Raw genomic sequence first — 20,791 nt, forward strand, 5'->3', positions numbered from 1 at the left:
AACCATAATTAAATGAGAAAGATTTTAAGGAAAATCAAGAAAATTTGAAAATGCGTAAACCAGTAAACGTTCATTATTTCTACATTAATAATTTAACTTAATATTATTATTTTTGATGCTGTGAATTCTTTAATATATTTATCAAAGTATTAATAATTGATAGATTTGTCAGTTGATTTTTTATATATAGATTTACTCATTTATTAAATGAGTGTCACATTTTGGCCTCTGAACAAAAGTGAAGTTAGATGTGAGAAACGATAATTTGTTCGCAGATGCCACTTGGTTTGATCTTTTTGATTCTGATGAAATGAAACATTTTTAACTGTAACCTAATTCTTTTTCAAATGCTTCTTGGGAACACTATCAGTATATTTAGAATGTTTTATGTATAGACACAAGCTGCACTATAAATATCTTAGGTTGCAATGGGTTTGTGTTTCTTATTTTAAGTTTGGATATTGCTTCTGGCAGTTTTTCAGATATCAAGACGGGAAGTATCAAACATTGCAGTATCTTTAGTATAAGTTTTCCTGCCTGCTGGGAAGCAGAAAAAAGACCACAGGATGTTGTTCTGCATGCATCTTTTAGAACAATGCCTGACTGTCTGTGTTCTGCATCTATTATTAGCCACAACACAAAGACAACATCCTGGATAGACCCCCGATGCCTGGACAAACCTCAAAAGCCCCTGGAGGAATGTGAAGATGATGGTATGGACATGTGGTTGAGTTTTTGTCTGGTTTGCATGCACCAACATCAGTTACATGATGTGCTTTAGATTACATGCATTCATAATGCTTGCTCGTGAGTGTTTTTGTGGTGTTGTTCATAAGCTTTTACTGTAGAAAATATCAAATTCAAAATAATATCTTTCAGAAAAGCAAATACAGTTTTAATCAGGCGCATTCACTGTATAAGTCCCTCACATTGTCCATTGTAATCTTATGATGGCCTGTAGATGGCGCTCTTGAGCTGTCATGTGTATAACAGACACTCTCACCTTGTGACAGGCACAGCTGCTATAATGCTACAATGGATTATATTGAATCCCCTCACACAAACAAATAATGAACCTCTATAGCCAATTTCCCTATGTGGTGGAATCTGGAATCTCACATAATTCACAATAATTCTCACACAATCCAGATCATTTTGCTATTAATAAATGCCACTAATTTCTCATTTTGTGATTTGAAATGTAATATTTCCACTTTCTATGTAATATGGTGGCATAGTGTATAAGGCTTTGAGCAGTAATTTTGCTTTTTATGATCAACTAACCCTCTCTGCCTCTCTGATACCCTTCCCCTCTTTCTCTCGTCCCACTTTGTGCACACCTGCTCCCCTTTTACTCCCTCTCGAGAAGAAGGGGTACATACAGAGGAGCTGGACAATGAGCTAGGTAGGCCACAATTCCACTGGGAAACATTTTTTCAAACCCGTAGACACATAACCTGCATGTTTGTGGGGCAGATTGATCCTTCTGTGCTGCTCAAATCCTGGAACTGATTATGAAAACGGACCTCACAATTGATCCCAGATCAATGCAAAGGGCAACGTTTAACCACAGTGCACCTGCACCGCCATGTTTCAGTACTGCTGTCATCTAGTTCTTTGGTATTCATTTTGGAATGACCGTACAACACATTTCATTACATTCAAACAAGGTTGATTTGTGTTGTCATTGGCACTGCATGATATAAAATATTCATTGTTACTATTTCTACCGCTGAAGCGTTTGGAGTTTAACTCGGGACTCTCGCAGCTGGGAGTGGTTCCGTTTTCATTATGCATGCAAATAGCTCAAGAGAGCCGAAACTATTATGTCGTGCTAACGGTGACAGTCAAATCATTGAATAATTTGTTGCTTTAATCAGTTTTACCATCGCCAGAGCACACTATATCAGCACGCAGATCTCTCTTGCTGTTCAGTGTGCCTTTGTAATTGAAGGGCCGATTCATCATTAGTAACGGATTAGATGATGCAGGCAGTGGCCTTGAGGAGGCCTGTGTTTGTGTCCTGGCTGATTGGAAGAGCACGGTCAATGGCTATTGATTTGAGAAATCGGAGCCATTAAATAGATGCCGTGACTGCGGGATGTGGGCAGTAGGTACGGGAGTATCCGGTCGCACAGTAGAGACTTGATCCTGTAGAGAGGGAAGATGGGATGCAAACAGATTAATGGCCAATTTGTCAGTAGAGTCGCAGTAATGATGTGGGGGAAGGACAGGACGTACTGTTGAGCAGTTGCTATCGGTAGGCGCTTACGCTTTCTTCTTCACCAATCAACATAAAATAAAAAATACAATTTGATATATAGTAATAATTTATAAAGGATTTATTGTTGGGTAAAATTCAAATAAAGTAACACTTTACAATAAGGTTCCATTTGTCAACATTGGTTAACTGCATTAGTTACATACAATTAAAAATACTTCTACAGTTCATTTCAACATTTACTAATACATCATTAAAATCAAAAGTTATATCTGTTAATGTCATTTAATGGACCTGAGCTAACATGATTAAAACCTTTTATTATCTAAAATTAACAAACATTAATAAATAATGAAATAACCTTATTGGTATTTTCCTGTAAAGTCTAGTTGCAAAAACAATAATGGTTTCAAACAGGTTTCCACAAACACACCCCCTTGCTGCTATTGGTCAGACAAACGCATAACAATGCCCCCAAACTCATGCCATTGGTTTAGATGATGCAGGCAGTGGCCTTGAGGAGGCCTGTGTTTGTGTCCGGGCTGATTGGTAGAGCACGGTCAATAGCTATTGATATAAGAATAGCTAACGTTAACAACATTACTAAATAAATGAATTCATTGTTAGTTAATGCATTTACTAACTAACGTTGGGACCTTATTGTAAAGTCTAGTTGCAAAAATAATAATGGTTTCAAACTGGTTTCCACGAACACATCCCCTTGCTGCTATTGGTCAGACAAAGACATAACCACGCCATTGGTTGCCTGTGTTGCTATGCTAGTCTTGTCTGAACACCCAACCAAACAGATCAATAGTTGTGTCCCAATTTGCATATGTACACACTATTCTATGCTATTTTGTAGTATAAATAGTGTAACACTGAGAATTTCCGAAAGAAAAAGTACACTTCCGAATCCAATGCTGGATGACAAATATAAACTTGCAGCATCCATACACTAGATAGCAGAGTGCGTAGTGTATTGTATGTCATTTGGGACAAAACGAATGTTTTGAAAGCAACAGAGAATCCCAGTGCTTAATTTTTTGGGGTAAATCAAGCTACAAATGGCTTAGTTATATCCATTTTCAAAGCTTTAACAATGGCCAAATGGCACACTTCACCTTTATCCAGCATAGCAATGATTTTTCTGTGACAGCTTGTCTATTACACAGTTGCGCAAATCCTATGACGTAAATTTCACCCACCAAAAACACTCAATGATTAATTATTATGTTAAGATCAGGAGGAGTGAAGATATATGAGACAGAGGCTGCTGAGAGAATCGTTCACCGTTAGATCGTTATTTGTAAGTAATTAGTGTTGGTTGACATTTATAATTTCATTAGGACAGTACAGGAGTCTGTCTTATTTGCTGTTACTGCTTGGGAGAGATAATGAGTTCTTGTTTTGCACACACACACACACACACGCGCACGCACACACACACACACACACACACACACCAATTAGAAGCTGTCACAATATAACTTTCCTATGGAAGGTGTGATGATGAGTTTTCTGTGTGCTGCAGGCACTATGCTAATACAACAGCTATGTGTCCCTGGCACTACGACATTTCTGCTTAAACAGGGGTTGCTATGGTAAAGAAAGCAATATTTTCATATGCATGAAAACACTCTTCAATGTCAAGTGCAGCAGAGCCTTTTCATGATTATTCTGTTACTCTAGAGAAGACATGTTGTGTATCTTTTCGCCTTTACAGTGTCGCGATCAAACCTATGAGTATCTTCTGTTGTTTTTGTACACTTGTCAACCTTTGCCTGAAATATTCGGAGCAGTTCGTGTTTTTGTTGTTTGCCAGGTCAAGAGATTTGGAAATGCTGTGAGAATATATATGCTGTTTGTGTAAATATCACATGGAGAGTTTTTGTCAGAGGCTGTGTCTGAAGACAAATGGCAGACCTGTACACAAACTTCATCTTTAGTCTGATGTCACACTTAATACGGAATTCCTCGGATATGTAGCAATGTTTTTATTACTTTGAGATGGGAATCATCCAGTCAGCACAAAAGAATTGATGATGGACTGTTGAATTATTGAAAATGGTGGTAGTGCTTCCGCAACAAGCAGAGTGTGCATTACTTTCAAAAAGTCTGTTCCATTTATCCATTTTTCTTCTTTATACCATGGTTTTCCTCATCTGCATGTGCTTATGTTAAATTTTTTTTATGTTTTAATCCTTTAATGCATTTGTGTGTGGAACACTGATTCAGCATCAAGCCATCATTACTAGTTTGAATGAGTCAGAAGCATCACTTTAAAAGCAGGAGGTTATTTTTGGGAAACAGAAACAGAGAAATCATTTTTTTATAATTATATTTAACTGTTGCTATTGCTGTGGTAGACAATATGGCTATTTGACATCACTGAAATAGTTCAGTATAGTGATATGACAATATAAACAATACCTTAGAACATCTGGCAACCAATCAGAAACAAACATTTTGTAGTGCAGTTGTGTTAATTGTAAAAAAATAAAATAAAAAAAAAACATGCAGTTCAATTTGCATGCTATAATTATATAATCTGCTCGACATGGTCATTATATATTTTTTAAATAGCTGGCTTGTTAGTTCGAAACCTCTTGAATTTTAATTGGTCGAAAAATCAAGACATGAAATTACAAAGTATTTGATAAAAGCCTTATGAAATTAGTTACAATGAGCTGAAAATCTCTTCTGTTTTTCTCCTTATCCAGAGCTGCCCACAGGCTGGGAGAAGATCGATGATCCAGTGTATGGGGTGTATTATGTTGAGTAAGTGACATTTTACACAATATTACCTTCAAATCATCTTTACTATATGACATCATCCTGAAACCTAAAAGAGACGGCTGCCATCCTTCCGATTGGGCCTGTTGCATTTCGGCTGTACACACCCTTTGTTACTGTTACCATTTTGAAATCTTGTTTTCTCTCTTTCTTTCTTTCTCTCGCTCTCTCTCTCTCTTCCTCCCCTTCAGAGGGACTCTTGGGTTTGTAGCGCATAAATATGAATGCATTCATATGTTTTGATGTTGTTTCAAAGCAATACCTCCGAGGCAGGAGACCTTTTGGTTTTTGTCTTTGGAGATGTTTATGTATGTTTTGAGCAGTATTTGCCTAGTAAATTGCACAGGCCTTTTGAAAAGTAGCCTGGATCGCAGCTGGGTGCGATCTGTATTTTTTGGTAAATGTGGTGATGTGGTTTTATTTTTGGCTTTTGATTTGTGTTTATCGAGTTTGCCTAGTGTAGTAGACCGATTTTGCTTTTAAGCACATATGATGAGAGAGAATAGCATACTTTTATGAATTTTAAATAAATGCAGAGGCCTTCAGCCATAGTTCAAGCCATCTTTATTGCCTTTTCTCTGAATTAATTCACTTTATTTCTCGTCCGCTTACCTGCTCTCCTTCTGCTCAACCTTTACCTGCCCTCTCATTCTATTTCCTGTTTCTCCCTCTGGTTCTGTTATTGACTGTGTCCTCTGCTCACTCATCTTCATCATCTCTCTCTCTCTTTCTCACTCGCTCCCTCTTTCTCCACCTCCCAGCCATATTAACAGGAAGACGCAGTATGAGAACCCAATTCTGGAGGCTAAAAGGAAGAAGCAACTGGAGCAGTCTCAGCCCGCTGAAGGTGAGCGGTATATCCAAGGTTCGTTTCAGGCCCAACATGCCGCCATTTCTTTCTTTTTCTATACGTTTGTAATTGTCCATGTTTGTCATTTAGAGTTGTTTTTTTTTGCAGCTTTTGTTTTGGAATGTTGGGATCTCATGGTTTAAGTTTTTCATTTAATTTTCCTATTTTACTAATTCATTACTGTTGAAATAACTGCTTAATTTTTTTTTGGGTAAATGTTATTTATATAAAAAGAAAACATTTTTTTTAAAGAGAAGTCTACACATGACTTGATGCATTTTAATGGATAAATGTATATGTTTTGGGCCAGTCTGTTATAAAAAAATAAAATAAAAAAAATCTTGTTTTGTATTACATACCGTATATAAATCAGGATTTTCCCAGTTAATTACCAGGAGCAACCAGTATTAAAGTCAATGTGAAATACTAATATGACATTTTTCGAATGAAACTGAATTTTTTATTTTAAAAAAGTCAACATGAACTCATTATCGTCCCCAATTACTTTCTTAAAGGGATAGTTTACCCAAAATCTCCATTTATTTACCCTCATGTCTTTCCAAACCTGTATGACTTTCTTTTGCGGAACACAAAATATATTTTGATGAATATTAATAATCAAACCGTTTTGGTGACCATTGTCTTTCACAAAAGGAAATTAAATATGAAAAAAAATCATCTTTAATGTTCCACCGAAGAAAGAAAGAATTTCCAATGGCACAAAAAATTATTGGTGTGTGTGAGCACACTTGGCCAATAAACAGATTCTGATTCCGAAAGTCATACAGGTTTGTAACTTTCTCTTTATGAAGGTGAATAGGGATGATTATGAGCTCATGTTGACTTTCAAGGCTGCTTGAGTCGCACCTCATTCCATAAACGGTCTAGAAAGTTCTACTGAAATGCAAGTTGCTTTGGTCTGGTTCCCAGCCAACTCAGCTGAATATTGCTTTCTTGATTACCTAATAACTTCTTCTCCCTCAAGTTCATCTAAAGTATCTCATATCCTGCCACTGGTTGTGATACAGTACTGACAAGTTGCAAGTTTTACACAGAGGAAGTTAGGACACCATAGGGGGCTTTAAAGGTCTAAAGCTGGTGGTTGCACAGCCTGAGTATTAGTTTGAATAGGCAGGAAGTGCAACTGACTTGAGAGACACACAAAAAAGGAAGTGCACCCTTCACTCTTTCAGAATGGATAGAGGAGCATTCTTCAGGAGCACCGCTAGCGAGCTATGCTGCTAACCACCAAGAGACTTACAGAGACCCCGGCACGGCCCCTCCACTACCACCCCAACTGGGGGCTAAACGTATGTGCTGCCTCCTTTTTTTGTTTGTAACACAAACACATACACACCCGTACGTGGCAAATTCCTCTGTGGACATTCACTATTCACTCACTCCTGTTCACTTTTTCCAAATCTTCCTTCCCTAGCTTTGTGTCTCTTCTGCCCCTGTATTGTTTGAACACCCAATGATAAGCTGCTTATTTAAAGATTTAGAAAACACACTCTTTTTTTTTAATGAAGGATATTGCATTGTCCCTCACACCATTTTCCATCTCTCACTGGCGTCTTAATGTGGGCACTCGTTTAAATTATGTGGTGTTTTCTATTGTGTCACATACAAAATATGCATTATGGTTGAAAATCAAGGATGTGTGGAATTAATGAACAGAAATGGTGTAGGTTAGGATACATATTGATACGTTTAGGATTGGGGTTATACAAGTCCATATTTAAAGTCTGGGAATCACATTACAATAAAATATTTTGCATTATTTCTGTTCTAAGACTTTCTGAAAATAGTGGTATTTGTTATGTTATCCACTTATTTTTATGTTAATGTAATTTGTAATAATTTAAAAAATTTAATAGAAAAAACTGAAATATATGCATTTTCTCTAGTGGTCTCAGACTTTTGGATCCCATTGTATATGCAGTTTTGTGTATGTGTGTGCATTTAAATTGTATTGTTACAGACAGCTCAGTTTCTCTGTCTGTCATATATCCCCTCTCTCATATTTATCTTTATCATGTCCAGTCATTTGCATTCAGTGTGCAGTGTGTCTCTCTCCTCAGGGTATCTCTGCAGCTTTCTCTGATCCTTCTGTCACGACAGACCATGATGAACAGATCACACATCATCTCTCTAGCCGCTCACACCCTTCCTCTCTGCTCACTCCTCCATTCTCTCCTCTCATTCTTTCTTGCACTAATGTCACTTTTGCTCTGATCTAGGACTGATTACCAGCTGATCCATCTACTAACATTCATTTGACCATTTTCCTGAATAACTATAATAATGCACAACATGATTATTTCACAAAAACATCTTCAGAAGTGCACACTGTTAATTTATTTTCTGACAGAGCAATGCTAAAATGTAAAAAAGGACAGATTGTCAATACAAACTTGTATGTTGACAGATTAAATGTTTAAAAGGTGATATTAGCCGCGTTTCTGCTGAAATTACCCAAAACAATTTGTCCCAGGAACTTTTTTTCCCCAGACCTGTTGCTCTCTGCGTTTCCATCACAGTCTAAAGTACTGTGAAAATTAGGCAAATTAGTCCGGTGACGTAGATAGATTTATAGATTTATAGATTGATTGATTGATTGATTGATTGATTGATTTATTTATAGATTGATTCATAGATTGATCTATAGATTGATTTTAGAGCCTACTCCATTACTCTATGGTTGGTAAAGTTAACTTTGTAGTTCAGCTTCTTCTTGAAACTTAAATTGTTCTTGAGATTTGCTGCTCTAATACACAGAGGTATGCGTAATCATCTCATACAGAGGGGCCAACAGATTTACCTTCATCTATTCCCATAGCTCACAATTGTGCAATGCTTTTCTTACTGCAGGAGGGAAGCCATTTTTCACAAGGAACCCTGCAGAACTGAAGGGAACATTCATTAACACCAAGCTGAAGAAGAGCAGACGTGGGTTCGGCTTCACCGTAGTAGGAGGAGATGAACCGGATGAGTTCCTACAGATTAAGAGCCTGGTGCTCGATGGACCAGCTGCCCTGGACGGAAAGATGGAAACAGGTAAAACTTAAACTGTGGTGTCGCAAAACACATCTTTGTGCTGTAGTCTTTGTTCTTGGGCCAACATATATTTTGCTTTCTCAGGTGACGTTATCGTGAGTGTAAACGACACCTGCGTGTTGGGCTACACACACGCCCAGGTTGTGAAGATCTTCCAGTCCATCCCTATCGGCTCTATGGTCGACCTTGAACTCTGCCGTGGCTACCCATTACCCTTTGACCCTGATGACCCCAACACCAGCCTGGTGACTTCTGTGGCCATTCTGGACAAGGAACCCATCATTGTCAATGGAAAAGAAAGCTATGACTCTCCATCCAGCCACGGGAGCGAAACTACAGGTGGCGGCGGTAGTTTGAACGGCTCCAGCGACCCACCTCGCCCCCATAGCCCTTCAGCAGAGGTGGCTTCCAATGGCTCTCATGGTTATCCCAGTGACGTGGTGACGCTGGCATCTTCGATTGCAACCCAGCCCGAGCTGATTACTGTTCATATGGAGAAGGGCGACAAAGGATTTGGCTTCACAATAGCGGACAGCCCTTCTGGGGGAGGCCAGCGAGTGAAGCAGATAGTGGATTACCCACGATGCAGAGGCCTGAGGGAGGGGGACATCATCATGGAGGTGAACAAGAGGAATGTGCAGAACCTGACGCACAATCAGGTGGTCGATTTGCTCAGCAAGTGCCCCAAAGGCAGTGAGGTGACCATGCTGGTTCAAAGAGGTGAGCCCACATCGAAATTTTTATTTTTTTAATTTAAATTTAAGCACTTGCAATGAAAAACTAGCTCTATTTGAAAGTTTACAAGGTTTATGGCATAATTAAGGTTGCACAGATAATACAATTCTGACCAGTACCATTCAATTATTATTCTTTTTATATTATGGCTGATAACCCACAAATAGTTAATATTAAAACTATTTTGTCTAAATGGTAAATAAAATTTAAAAAAAATACCAAGAATGACCAAATTCCAATCTGGTACTGATACACTAGTGTTCAAAAATTTGGGGAAGAAAAGAGTTTTTGTAATGTTTTTTGAAAGAAGTCTCTCTTATGCTCACCAAGGTTGCATTTATTTGATCAACAATACAGCAAAAACATAATATATAGTAATATTTGATCAATGTAATGTGTCCTTGCTGATTAAAGCTTTTAGTTTATTTAAAAAAAATAATAATAATCATACTGACCCCAAACTTTTGAACAATATAGTGTATATTATGCATCCCTATCAAGCAAACTGTCTATTTCTTGAGTTGTATCCCATTTTAGATTTTCCCACTCCTAAATGTTAAGTAAAATAAACTGATTGGTTGGTTTACAAGTGAGCCAGATGGCTGTATCCTGTTTAAGTGGGTGCTTTTTGGCCCTTTTTGTTTACATATTTCTGCTTTTATAAATCTAGTACACTTTCAGTCTCGCTTTTTCTCACTCTGGTATTATTTTCTTCTGCGTTCCAAGCCTGGGAATGTGAAATGGGTCTTGCAATGTGGACCGAAAGATTGTTAAAAGTCTTACTACTTGAGTGTAAAGAAAACCTCTTGTAGTGAGAGAAGAGGTTGTTCAGTCAGTGTTCCTGAAAGAGAGCTTGTGCACTTGAGATGAAGAGAGAATGACAGACAGACAATGTCCAGACAGAGACCGTCTCGGGTGAGAGGTCTGTTCCGATCATGAATATGAAGTCTGTGACATCTGCTTTTTCCTTGAGGGCCACCAAAATCAGCTGTCTGTTAACCCCCATCTGACACTTCCACATAGCCTTTTCTCTATCTTGCATTTTGGGAGAGGAAGTTGAGATAGAAATGTCAAGGTTACCTGCTTTTGGTGGAAAACCGCTGCCTCTACGGTCCAGAGACAGCAAAAGAGAATGAAAGGGAGATTCGTGTGTGTGTGTGTGTGTGTGTGTGTGTGTTTGAAATGAGAGAAAACACTGAATATCAGCATCTGACTGTTAAAGGAAGAAGTTTCTCCTCATAGAAAGCTACAGTTTGAGAGAATTACTCCAAGAGTTGTGTGCACAAATCCCAAGGCCTTTCAGAACCTCAGAGCTTCAAAATCCTATTTTGTCTGTTTTCGGAGCATTCAGACAGAGCCTGGCACTCTGATTATTAATTTGATGAATTGAAAGCGTTTTTATCTGTCTTGTGTAAGTGCTTTTAACAGGGCCATGAAATTGCTGCATGCCAATTGCAAGGCCAGTGTTTGTTGTATTAAAACGCCCCCATTTGTCATTTGGGACAGTTACCAGCATGTAAACAAAAGAGTATGCAGTGCTTATATCTTTTAGGGCTCATCAATAGAGCAAAAAAAAGGCCAAGTTATCCTCTAGGATTTGATGGCCTGCTGAACTGATGTCACATAACTTGTAGTGTAATTTATGCACAAACTGCAGAAAGCAGGACAGAATGGCCTGTTTTATATCTGGCTTATATGTAGCTTACATGATCTATTGCAAAGCATTTTTAAAGTAAAACCCTGCCATCATTTTCATTGGCCTCACCAAAAGAAAAAGAAAAAAATTATATATATTATAATTTTTTAGGCATATATTTGTATATTTTCATGAAATAGAAATGATATATGTATTTGTATATATATTTATATTAAAAAAAATGTATACAACCATTAACAAAATGCATTGTTGTAGTCGAGACCAGCTCATTCGAGTCCGAGTTGAGGCCGAGTTCAGAGAGGGTTGAGTCCCCAATTAATTTAATTAACTTTTTAGTTACGGAGGGCATGCACAAGAGTGATTGCAGAAAAACTGCTGTCTTTTTAATGCAAAAGTGTGAATGTGCCGGAGAGAGAGAGAGGGCAGGCGGTAATTAATAAAATAATCATTTTATTATTTAATTAAACAAGATTTGGTTTTCTCTGTGACACTTTTGTCCTACTTTGTAAACAGAAAATATATTAAAATAACACAGATGAGAAATAATGTAGCGTACAACCATGCTTTTGACCATAATGTACGACCATGCTTTTGACCATAGTTGGAACTGTACTCCTCTCTATGTTTGTTTTAGTTTTTTTCCCCCAATGTAATTTCTACAGTTATTATTTATTTACATATCTTTATTATTATGACTTCAATTATTCTATCATCTGCTACTAATTGTATCTAATGTTTTTGTTGTTGTTTTATTATTTATTTATTTTATTTTCATATTATGTTAAATACCAAAACCAATAAAAAGACAATAGAAGATAAATAATGTAGAATCGAAAATAGAATCGAGAGCGGGCGGGTCACTGGTGTGGGAGAGAACCTGGCGAGAGTCTTTGCACTAACGTCTCAAGTCATGCACAGTTGCGCACAAGAAAATCACCAATCATTGGACGTGTCAATCAAACATCAATTTAAAGAAATATTAACGTACAGTAATAATCATGAAATATTTTGAATAGGACTTGAGTGGACTCGGGAATAAGTCCAATTTCTAATATGTTCGTGTACAAGTCAATACCGAGTCCAAATGCACGCGAGTCCATGACAAGACCAAGACCATTAAAATATGGTCTCGAGACCGAGTTCAAGACAGAGTCCGAGTCCAAGTGCTACAACATTGACAAAATGTTTATTTTGAGATCTTAAAGCTGCAGTCCGTAAGTGTTGCCTCTGTGTCGCCATCTCTGTTTGAAACCTGCAATTAAGTAAAGTAAGTAACATGTCTGCCACTTTTTGGAACAAAACCTTACAATAAATCATGCTATCAACGGTGATTAAATCTAATGATCGCTCTAATAACATCAAACTGTGCAAATGATTGTTAAACTTTGTTCTCAAATTGTTAATGTTAACAGCCTTAGCATTGCGTGACTACGTGTATTTAGTGTGTATTAGCGTTACCTGTAGATTCCGTACAGTCCAATATTTTGCTTTTGACCATGGGTGAATCTCCAGTTGTTACTGATGATGTCATTTGGGCCTTTCTGGATTACATTCCGCCATCAAAATGATAAGTTTAATTACTCCAGCTGCTGTGAGAAAGACTATAAATGATCCGCTGAAGAACATGCGATCCGCTCCTCACATGCGATAACCTACTAGCCGGACTCCTTTTTATGTATACAGATGTGACGTAATGATGAAATCCACCATACCACTCTAATTATAACACATTATTACAAGCTTACCGTTGTGAATCGTGCTAAGGTAAGGCGATCATTTTGAATACTGGCTTGTTGTGTACATGCTAAATAAAATTGATTTTGGATCATTTTTAACCAAAAAAAAGTGTTTTATTCTAAAAATGTTTTATTCTAAGGGTCATAGAAAGGGTGGAAAATGAACATTTAATACTAAACTTTGACTGTTTTTGGTATAAAATACCTTGACTAACATTATATGTTGGCCTAAGGGTAAAAAGATAAAAACCTTTAAAACCGCTTTAATTGTCATTGGAGTAATCCAAGTTCAGCAGTTCATGCTGGTACACACCAGAGGCGTTCTCTAATGTCTGTGAAATGTGTCTGGAATGTTTTAAGTATTCTCTGTGCTCACATCTCACCTTAATTGCTGGCCTTGATGTCAGGCAGCAAATCCCACCACACACAAATAAGCACACACACACACACACATTCTTTTTCATCAACACTCACTCATCACTGGCCTACCAATTAGAGTAGAGTCCGAAGAAAGATCTAATGTGTAGTAACACGATATATGTCTCTTCATTCCTTTAAAACACATACGCACATGTACTCACATCTGCAGCATGTTTGACCCATTACATTTTTATTTCTCATTGCAGGAAATCTGCTGCTGGCTCGGCTGGTTTTCTGGATAATTGACTGTGTGTGTGTGTGTGTGTGGGTGGGTATGTGTGTATATATATATATATTACAATATATATATATATATATATATATATATATATATATATATATATATATATATATATATATATATATATATATATATATATATATGTGTATATGTGTGTGTGTGCGTGTGTGTATATATGTGTATGTATATGTAGTATATTTATAAAGAAAGAGAGAAAGAGAGAGGGTATAACATCATTAGAGTTGTTTTTTTAGCCGTGTCCCTTTTTGTGCCTCTAGTCCAGCAGGTTAGGTTGGTGGTTTCAAAGCTATATTACATCATTATTTGAACATTTTACTCGCCTAGGATAGTTGCACTATAACACTGCATTTTTCCTTTAAGAACTATTCTGGGTTGATATACAGGTTAAACCCAATCGACAGCATTTGTTTTGTTTTGCATTTTGTAATGTTGATAACCAAAATTTGTTTTATTCTGTAATCATTTTAAATAATTGAGATTTTGTAATCATCTTATATATACATAATTTATATATATATATATATATATATATATATATATATATATATATATATATATATATATATATATATATATATATTATATATATATATATGAATACAATATATAATATATATATATTTATTATGTGTATGTATATATATATATATATATACATAATAAATATATATATAAAATGTTTAAATAATGTAATAATTTACCACTATTATATATATATTTTTTTTAAGACCTGGTCATGTTGAGACTTACAATGGAAGTGGACAAGGGAATGGCGTTATCTTTTTGTTAAAAAGGATAAATAAAACTTGTATTATTTGAGCTGTAAAGCTTTTCAAATTTTTACTATTAATATTGAGTATTTTAACATTCACGGATTGGCCCCATTCATTTTCATTGTATGTGCCTCACTGTAACTGAGATTTTTGCTTTTTTGAAGAAAAGGAAGAACTAATGGAAATGAATTTTTCTAGCAATCAATATTATGCCACAAGTGCCTTCAATTAAGCTTAACTTGTGCTGAAGCCCATAAATATTCCTTTAAGAACCAAACATTATAAAATTGTCTGATGCTTGACAGGATAAAACCAAAATTGTGGTTTCCAATGTTAGGCTGTCATCGTCGTTGACTTTTTTCCTCCCATGAGGCTTGACCGCTGTCTGTTTTTCTCTAGATGTTTCTCAGCTGTTCAGGTCTAAATGTCATGCTCGTAAATGCTGAGTATAAAGGATATTCATGCATCTGTTATGCCCGGGGTAATCAGTTCAACACAATGTGTGTTTGTGAGGTGAATACATCATGGCTTTAAGTTAGTGGTCCAATGGTCCATTCTGTCTTCCTGAAGTGTGTGTATGTTTATGTATTTACATCAGTGTGGAACTTACGCCGCGACATACAGAAGGCCATTTCTAGCCTCATTGCAATTCTTCCTGCCGGTGTGTATATCAGAATCTGCCGATTTGAGAAAGAAAGTGAGGGATGCTCCAGCTATGGATAGCGTGATGAAATGAAAAGGTGCATACTACTATCTGATCCTCTCCCTTTATGAGACATCAATCATGACAGCACACATCTCGATTTCCCCAGCAGTAATGAAACCGGCTTCTACACAGGCATTGAGTATTCTGGTCTCATTAGTTGCTACTCCAAGCATCCAAATAAGTGTGTTAAGGCTTATTAACACATAGATAAGAAAAAAATATTGCGTTTTGGGTGCTGATTCCTAGGGTTGGTCCGAAATTTTTTTTTATTGAGCTTTGAAGCTTCGTAGTAATCAACATTGAATATTCGGAGGGGAAGGGCCTGAACAAATCCATCTCTCATAAAAGCGGGAATCTCGAGAAGTGGCGCGCCTCACGCAGGCAGGGCTTATGTTCAGAGAACGGACACTGTAGTGATACAAAACACACAGGTGTTACGTCCCAGTTTTTATATATTATAGTAGTAAAATAATTTTGTTCAGTTAGAGAACAGATTATCTACAATTAAAAACTGAACGTGCCATGTGAGCCGAACAAGAGTCTCAGCACAAACTACAGCAGGAGTTCAAAGCGAAATGTAAAAGAGCTTATTTAAGGGAGTTTGTCATTGTACTGTTTTGTTGTTGTGTTTTTCATCAAGAATAAGAGGCTAATGAATCCACAATTCAAGCACGAATGAGAACTGTTTCGAGGGGGATGCCAGGTGTGCGTGAAAAAATAAATAAATTGAGAAACGAATACCAACCCATCAAACGAATATTCTGGTACAGCCCTAGCTGATTCCCACCTGGCGTCTTAACAAGATAGATCATGCATGTTTTAACCAACACCAAACCACCCTAAGATGACTATAACTACTGTATATGAAACTGTAAAAAAATTGGTGTAAAAACAAATTTTACTCAGAAATTGCTCGTAAATTTCGTGATTAATTACAAAGAAAAGGCAAGTAACACATTGAATACAATTTTAAATTGCGTAGAATGACTGATATAGTAACTTCAAAAATCATTTATTACAGTGCCCACACCACTGACGATAACGTGCTGTTTACGGTAATATATGTGCAAGCTGACGTTTTAAATGCTCGAGCTCTTTAAAATGAGTTGGATTCTGATTGGCCTTTTATCATTGATCAGCTGGAAAACATCATTCTGAAAATGATTCCAACTATATATTTTCTATGTGTCATTGTTATAGTTGTGGTGTGGACTGCCCTATTCTTACAGAATTAGAAAGATTATTAAAACTTTACAGTTATAGTTGGCATTATGTTTATCATCCTTGATATGAACGGCCCTTAAATCAGCAGGGAAATTAATCTAAGCTGGCCTTTAAGCATGGAACAGCATTACAGTCTTGTTTTTCTTTTCTTGGCTGGACAAATACAGCGGTGGGAAAGATAAACAACCATGATTGGTGGTGTGTACCAAAGTAACTTGATTTAATGTTTTAAAGGAAGGATTCCAGCACGGTTTTGTCATTTTTTGCATAAATTTTTGCTGATTTGTCCAACAGCAAAAATGAATGGTGTTGCAGACTAATATTCAGGATAGCAACAGTCCAAAAAAAGTGGCTCTAAATCAAAACGAGAGGTTTTTGGTGAAAAATATGTTTTAGATAATGGTTGTGGGGAGCATCTTCTCCCTGACTGCTCACCCTTTGGCTTGCTAAAGAGGTGAAGCATAGAACCCACCAATCGCATGATTTCACACCTTGTTTCCATGACGATGCTCTGCTGCACTTTGCGGTGGGGTTTTCTGTTAAAATGATAAAGCGGAGGGGTCTGTCTTGCACACAACATGCAGGCGCATCACATTCTGGAACAAATGCCAGCAGGCAGTGAGGACAGACAGACAGACAGAGACAGACAGGTGTTTTCAAGTCCACTCTGCATCTTATTCTTTCATTATGTGTTACCCTTGAATGATTTTTGATTGACATGTTTGTGCAGGCCTACTGAATCCACACAAGTAATGGAGGGGAAGTTGTACAATAGCCTTCAGAGCTGTGTGTGTGTGTGTGTACACGCATCGGTGTCTGCACAAGGCTATTTTAACATCACCTCATGGCCTGTCACCTCCAATTGAAGGCCATGTCATGTTAAGACTATTCCAGTGTACACACAACTACAATCGTGCACACATAAGCTGTGCTCTAAAACCTAGTGAGCAGCCTATATAGGCAGCTGTATTAGGCCATTTTGGAACCATTTGAAATCAGTCCGCTTTGGCAGCAACTTAACACAAATAGCATGTCACATGGGACGCTGGACTAACAATTGATCAGAATTGATTTCTTTTCAGTAATGAGTGAATTGTAGTTATAAGTTAACCAAAATGGTCTCACACTAAATAATTTATTACTGATACTTAACAGTATTGAATGAAGTATATATTTAACATCTCTCTCACTTTGTCTTCTATCTTGGATGTATCTCAATATTATTGGAAAAATAATATATTTTAATTATACTTAAATGTTTTTATTGATACTTTTCAGTACACTGTAAAAAGTGATCAGTTGACTTAACTTTAAAAAGTGAGAAAAAACTGAAAGCGTAATTGAAAAAATTATGTGAACTTGACAATTTATTACTTCATCATTTTAAGGCAATGGGTTTCCTCACTTTTTTAAAGTTAAGTCAACTGATCACTTTTTACAGTGTACTAAATTAGGTGTAAGTGTATTAATAATCAACATTTACATAACTATAAAGTTTTAATAATCACTCTAATTAGGTTAGAATAGGAAATTCCACATCAACTATCATGGAATCAATATCGTTACACATTATCGTTTTCGTCACAATATCGTTTTCGTCACAATATCGTTACACAATATCGTTTTCGTCACAATATCGTTGGAATTACTTTCAGAGTATTTAAAGCGGCAGACAACATATCTGCAGGGCGAGCTTTTAAACAGAACATTACCATCCAGTGGTATGAACACTAATATTGTTGTCTTTATAGTTAACATTCTTGGTGTGAATGGTCCTTTACACTGAAAATGTTTTACTGATATTTTAAAGTATTGAAGGAAGTGTACTTATAATCTCTCACACTTTGTCTTCCATTTTTAAATTGATCACAGAACTTGTTCAAATGCATTATTGGATTAAATAATACATCTTAATTACATTGAACAATTTTTCATTGATACTTTTGAGTATTAAATAAAGTATATTTATAATCAACTTTTCTCCCGCTTTGTCCACAAAGACCAGAGGTTGTAAATAAATGTGATGCTGCCTTAAAATAAATTTTGCAGCATGCAGCTTAGATTGCATGCAGTACCGTTTTTAACAGACTTCACTGTTTGTGATGCCCTAGAATCCTGCCTGCATAGAAATCTGACAAGTTTTTTGAAAAGTGCACAATAGTCTTGCATGAAATTGGTTTTGTGTTGTCGCACTCTCCGCACTAGACTCATGCTGCGGCCGCTCCTGGGAGACTGTCTCTCATTCCTGTGTGTGTCAGACTACATCATTGACAGATGGTCCTGACCATCAGAATCTGTTCCTATCAGCCAGGCAGAGGAAAAGGGGTCCAGTACAAACCCTTCGCTCTCTTCATTCCCTTATGCACATGCACGTGCACATGCAGTGCACCATAATCTTCTCCTGCTAAACCTTCTTATTAGTTTCCCCTGTGCCTGACGTGATTCACACTGAACTGTCACCTGTATTCCTGCTGATTAACTCCTGCATGTTCTGCATGTAGTTATGGAGGGAGCTCTCATGCCATTTGGGTTTTATTAACTGGCTTAGTCTCTCACACCAACAATTTTGCTAATTTGAGATTGAGCTGAATTAATTCACCTAAATTTCTTGACTGAAACATAACTAATCTCAGCCAGTTGTCGTTTCTTCGATGTTCCGCTCAACCTCTAAATAAATGACGAATTGGTGGAGATGATAGGGTATCAGTCCTGCACAAAGGAAATGGCAGGGCTCTTGAAACTACCTCAAAGTGCTCGACTATAGGATTTGAAACAGGTCCAAGAGTTAAGCAGCAATCACAACAAGAGTCATCCACTTTTAATGCATTGGTCACTCTGTTTGCTTTTCATTCAGCAAGCAGCACTGCTTTATGGGATTCAGATAAAGCCATTATGTGCCCAGTAAAGTGAAATGGATTGATTGATTACAAGGTATTACGGAGCTTTTCTCCTCTATAAGCAACGACCTCTAGACACTCAACTGGGTTATAAAATCAGACCCGTGCAGATCCACTCTTAAACTCACAAAATAGCATAGATTCATTCATTTTTTTATGCATTCTTGTTGCTGTGCCGCTGTGGAATAGTTTGTCTGAGCAGGGAAAATATTATAGAAATTAGACTTCAGGTCATTGGAATTATCACCGTTTAGCCAAATCAATACAATTACCATTGTCAATTCAGAAAAAAAATTGCTCTACCAAACAAACCACTGTGCGAGATTTGAAGTGAGAGAAAAATGAAGAGAGTGTGTTAGCAAAGAAGGCGTGGAGCAATGCTGCAGAAACTTTTAACAATTAATGGGCTGTAGTGGAGATGGGCATAGAGAGGAGAGGGAGGCGGCAGACTGCAGAGGATGATTGTGTTTGTTTTGGGGATAATGATTCAGGTTGGGGGCAGGGCTTTATGGGGCAGGTCAATTTGCAATGGAAAGGACGATTGAATGCTTAAAGTTGTATTAGATTAAAGCGCAGAAGCACTTTGTTGTAATAGAGAACAATGTGTGCAGGACAGGCTGGACACTGCTTGTGACGAATATCACGAGTGCGCATGTGTGTTACCGTGGGCTTCATAGTAAGCAGCCCAGACTGTAATCAGAGGACCGATCGGGATCCGACAGCACCACGCAGTGAAACATGCACCCAGCTGCGAAACCACAACTTATGATCACACTAATGAATCGTACCGACATTGAGAGACATTAGTTTTTCATCTATTTTCAGTTTTTTTTTTTCATGCTATAAATGATGTTCACATTTTTATGTATGAATGCATAATTTATGCATGGCCTGTCATACCCAGCCTTTCTGATGGAGGCGTGGGAGGGGGCGATGGCACATCAGCGCACGTAGAAGTGGGAGGGAATCAGTGTTCAGGAGGAGGGAGTACGATGGTGAAGCGAGCGAGATGGTAAGCGATGGTAAAGGGAGAGAGAAGCAGAGAGAAGCAGCAAACACATGAAGACGGAGCGAGGGTGATGCACATCGAAACAAGGAGGGGGAGGGTGAAAAAGAAGAAGGAGAGAGAGAGGGAGAGGGAGAGAAAAAAGAGAAGCTCAAAAGACAGGAGAATCAAGGACTGGCTCTAGATGCAGGATCCTTCGGCTACAACATCGCGAGGGGCAGGGACGCTGGAAGATGGTTTCAGTAAGAGGGGAACTGACCGTTGCCTATAATTTAATGTTCAGTATCTTGGACTCCTTCTCCATGGGTAATAGCTTAGCACCTGTCTGGGCATAAGCCCCTCTCTGTTTCTCTTCCTGTGTCTCGTTCGTTCTCTCTTTCTTTCGCTCTCCTCTTTTTCTGTCTTCATCTCTCGCGCAGTGTCTGGTAGGTTTAAAGGGATTTTTCTCCCT

General features: G+C 37.4%; 1 protein-coding gene across 6 annotated transcripts in view; it reads left to right on the top strand.

The window, feature by feature from the left end:
• The window catches only part of magi1b (membrane associated guanylate kinase, WW and PDZ domain containing 1b), a 158,041-nt gene that overhangs the window by 116,850 nt on the left and 20,400 nt on the right, over positions 1 to 20,791 (top strand). For 3 of the 6 annotated variants that reach the window (XM_079845220.1, XM_079845221.1, XM_079845223.1), the window contains exons 6-12: positions 631 to 713; positions 1,370 to 1,405; positions 4,945 to 5,002; positions 5,779 to 5,882; positions 7,061 to 7,177; positions 8,739 to 8,924; positions 9,009 to 9,644. In XM_079845220.1, the coding sequence (XP_079701346.1) occupies positions 631 to 713; positions 1,370 to 1,405; positions 4,945 to 5,002; positions 5,779 to 5,882; positions 7,061 to 7,177; positions 8,739 to 8,924; positions 9,009 to 9,644 (1,220 nt within the window). The remainder of the gene's footprint in view (positions 1 to 630; positions 714 to 1,369; positions 1,406 to 4,944; positions 5,003 to 5,778; positions 5,883 to 7,060; positions 7,178 to 8,738; positions 8,925 to 9,008; positions 9,645 to 20,791) is intronic. The other 3 variants (XM_079845222.1, XM_079845225.1, XM_079845224.1) reach the window with 1 other exon arrangement.

This window comes from Gobio gobio (assembly GCF_949357685.1).
Source record: "Gobio gobio genome assembly, chromosome: 19".
NCBI lineage: Eukaryota > Metazoa > Chordata > Actinopteri > Cypriniformes > Gobionidae > Gobio > Gobio gobio.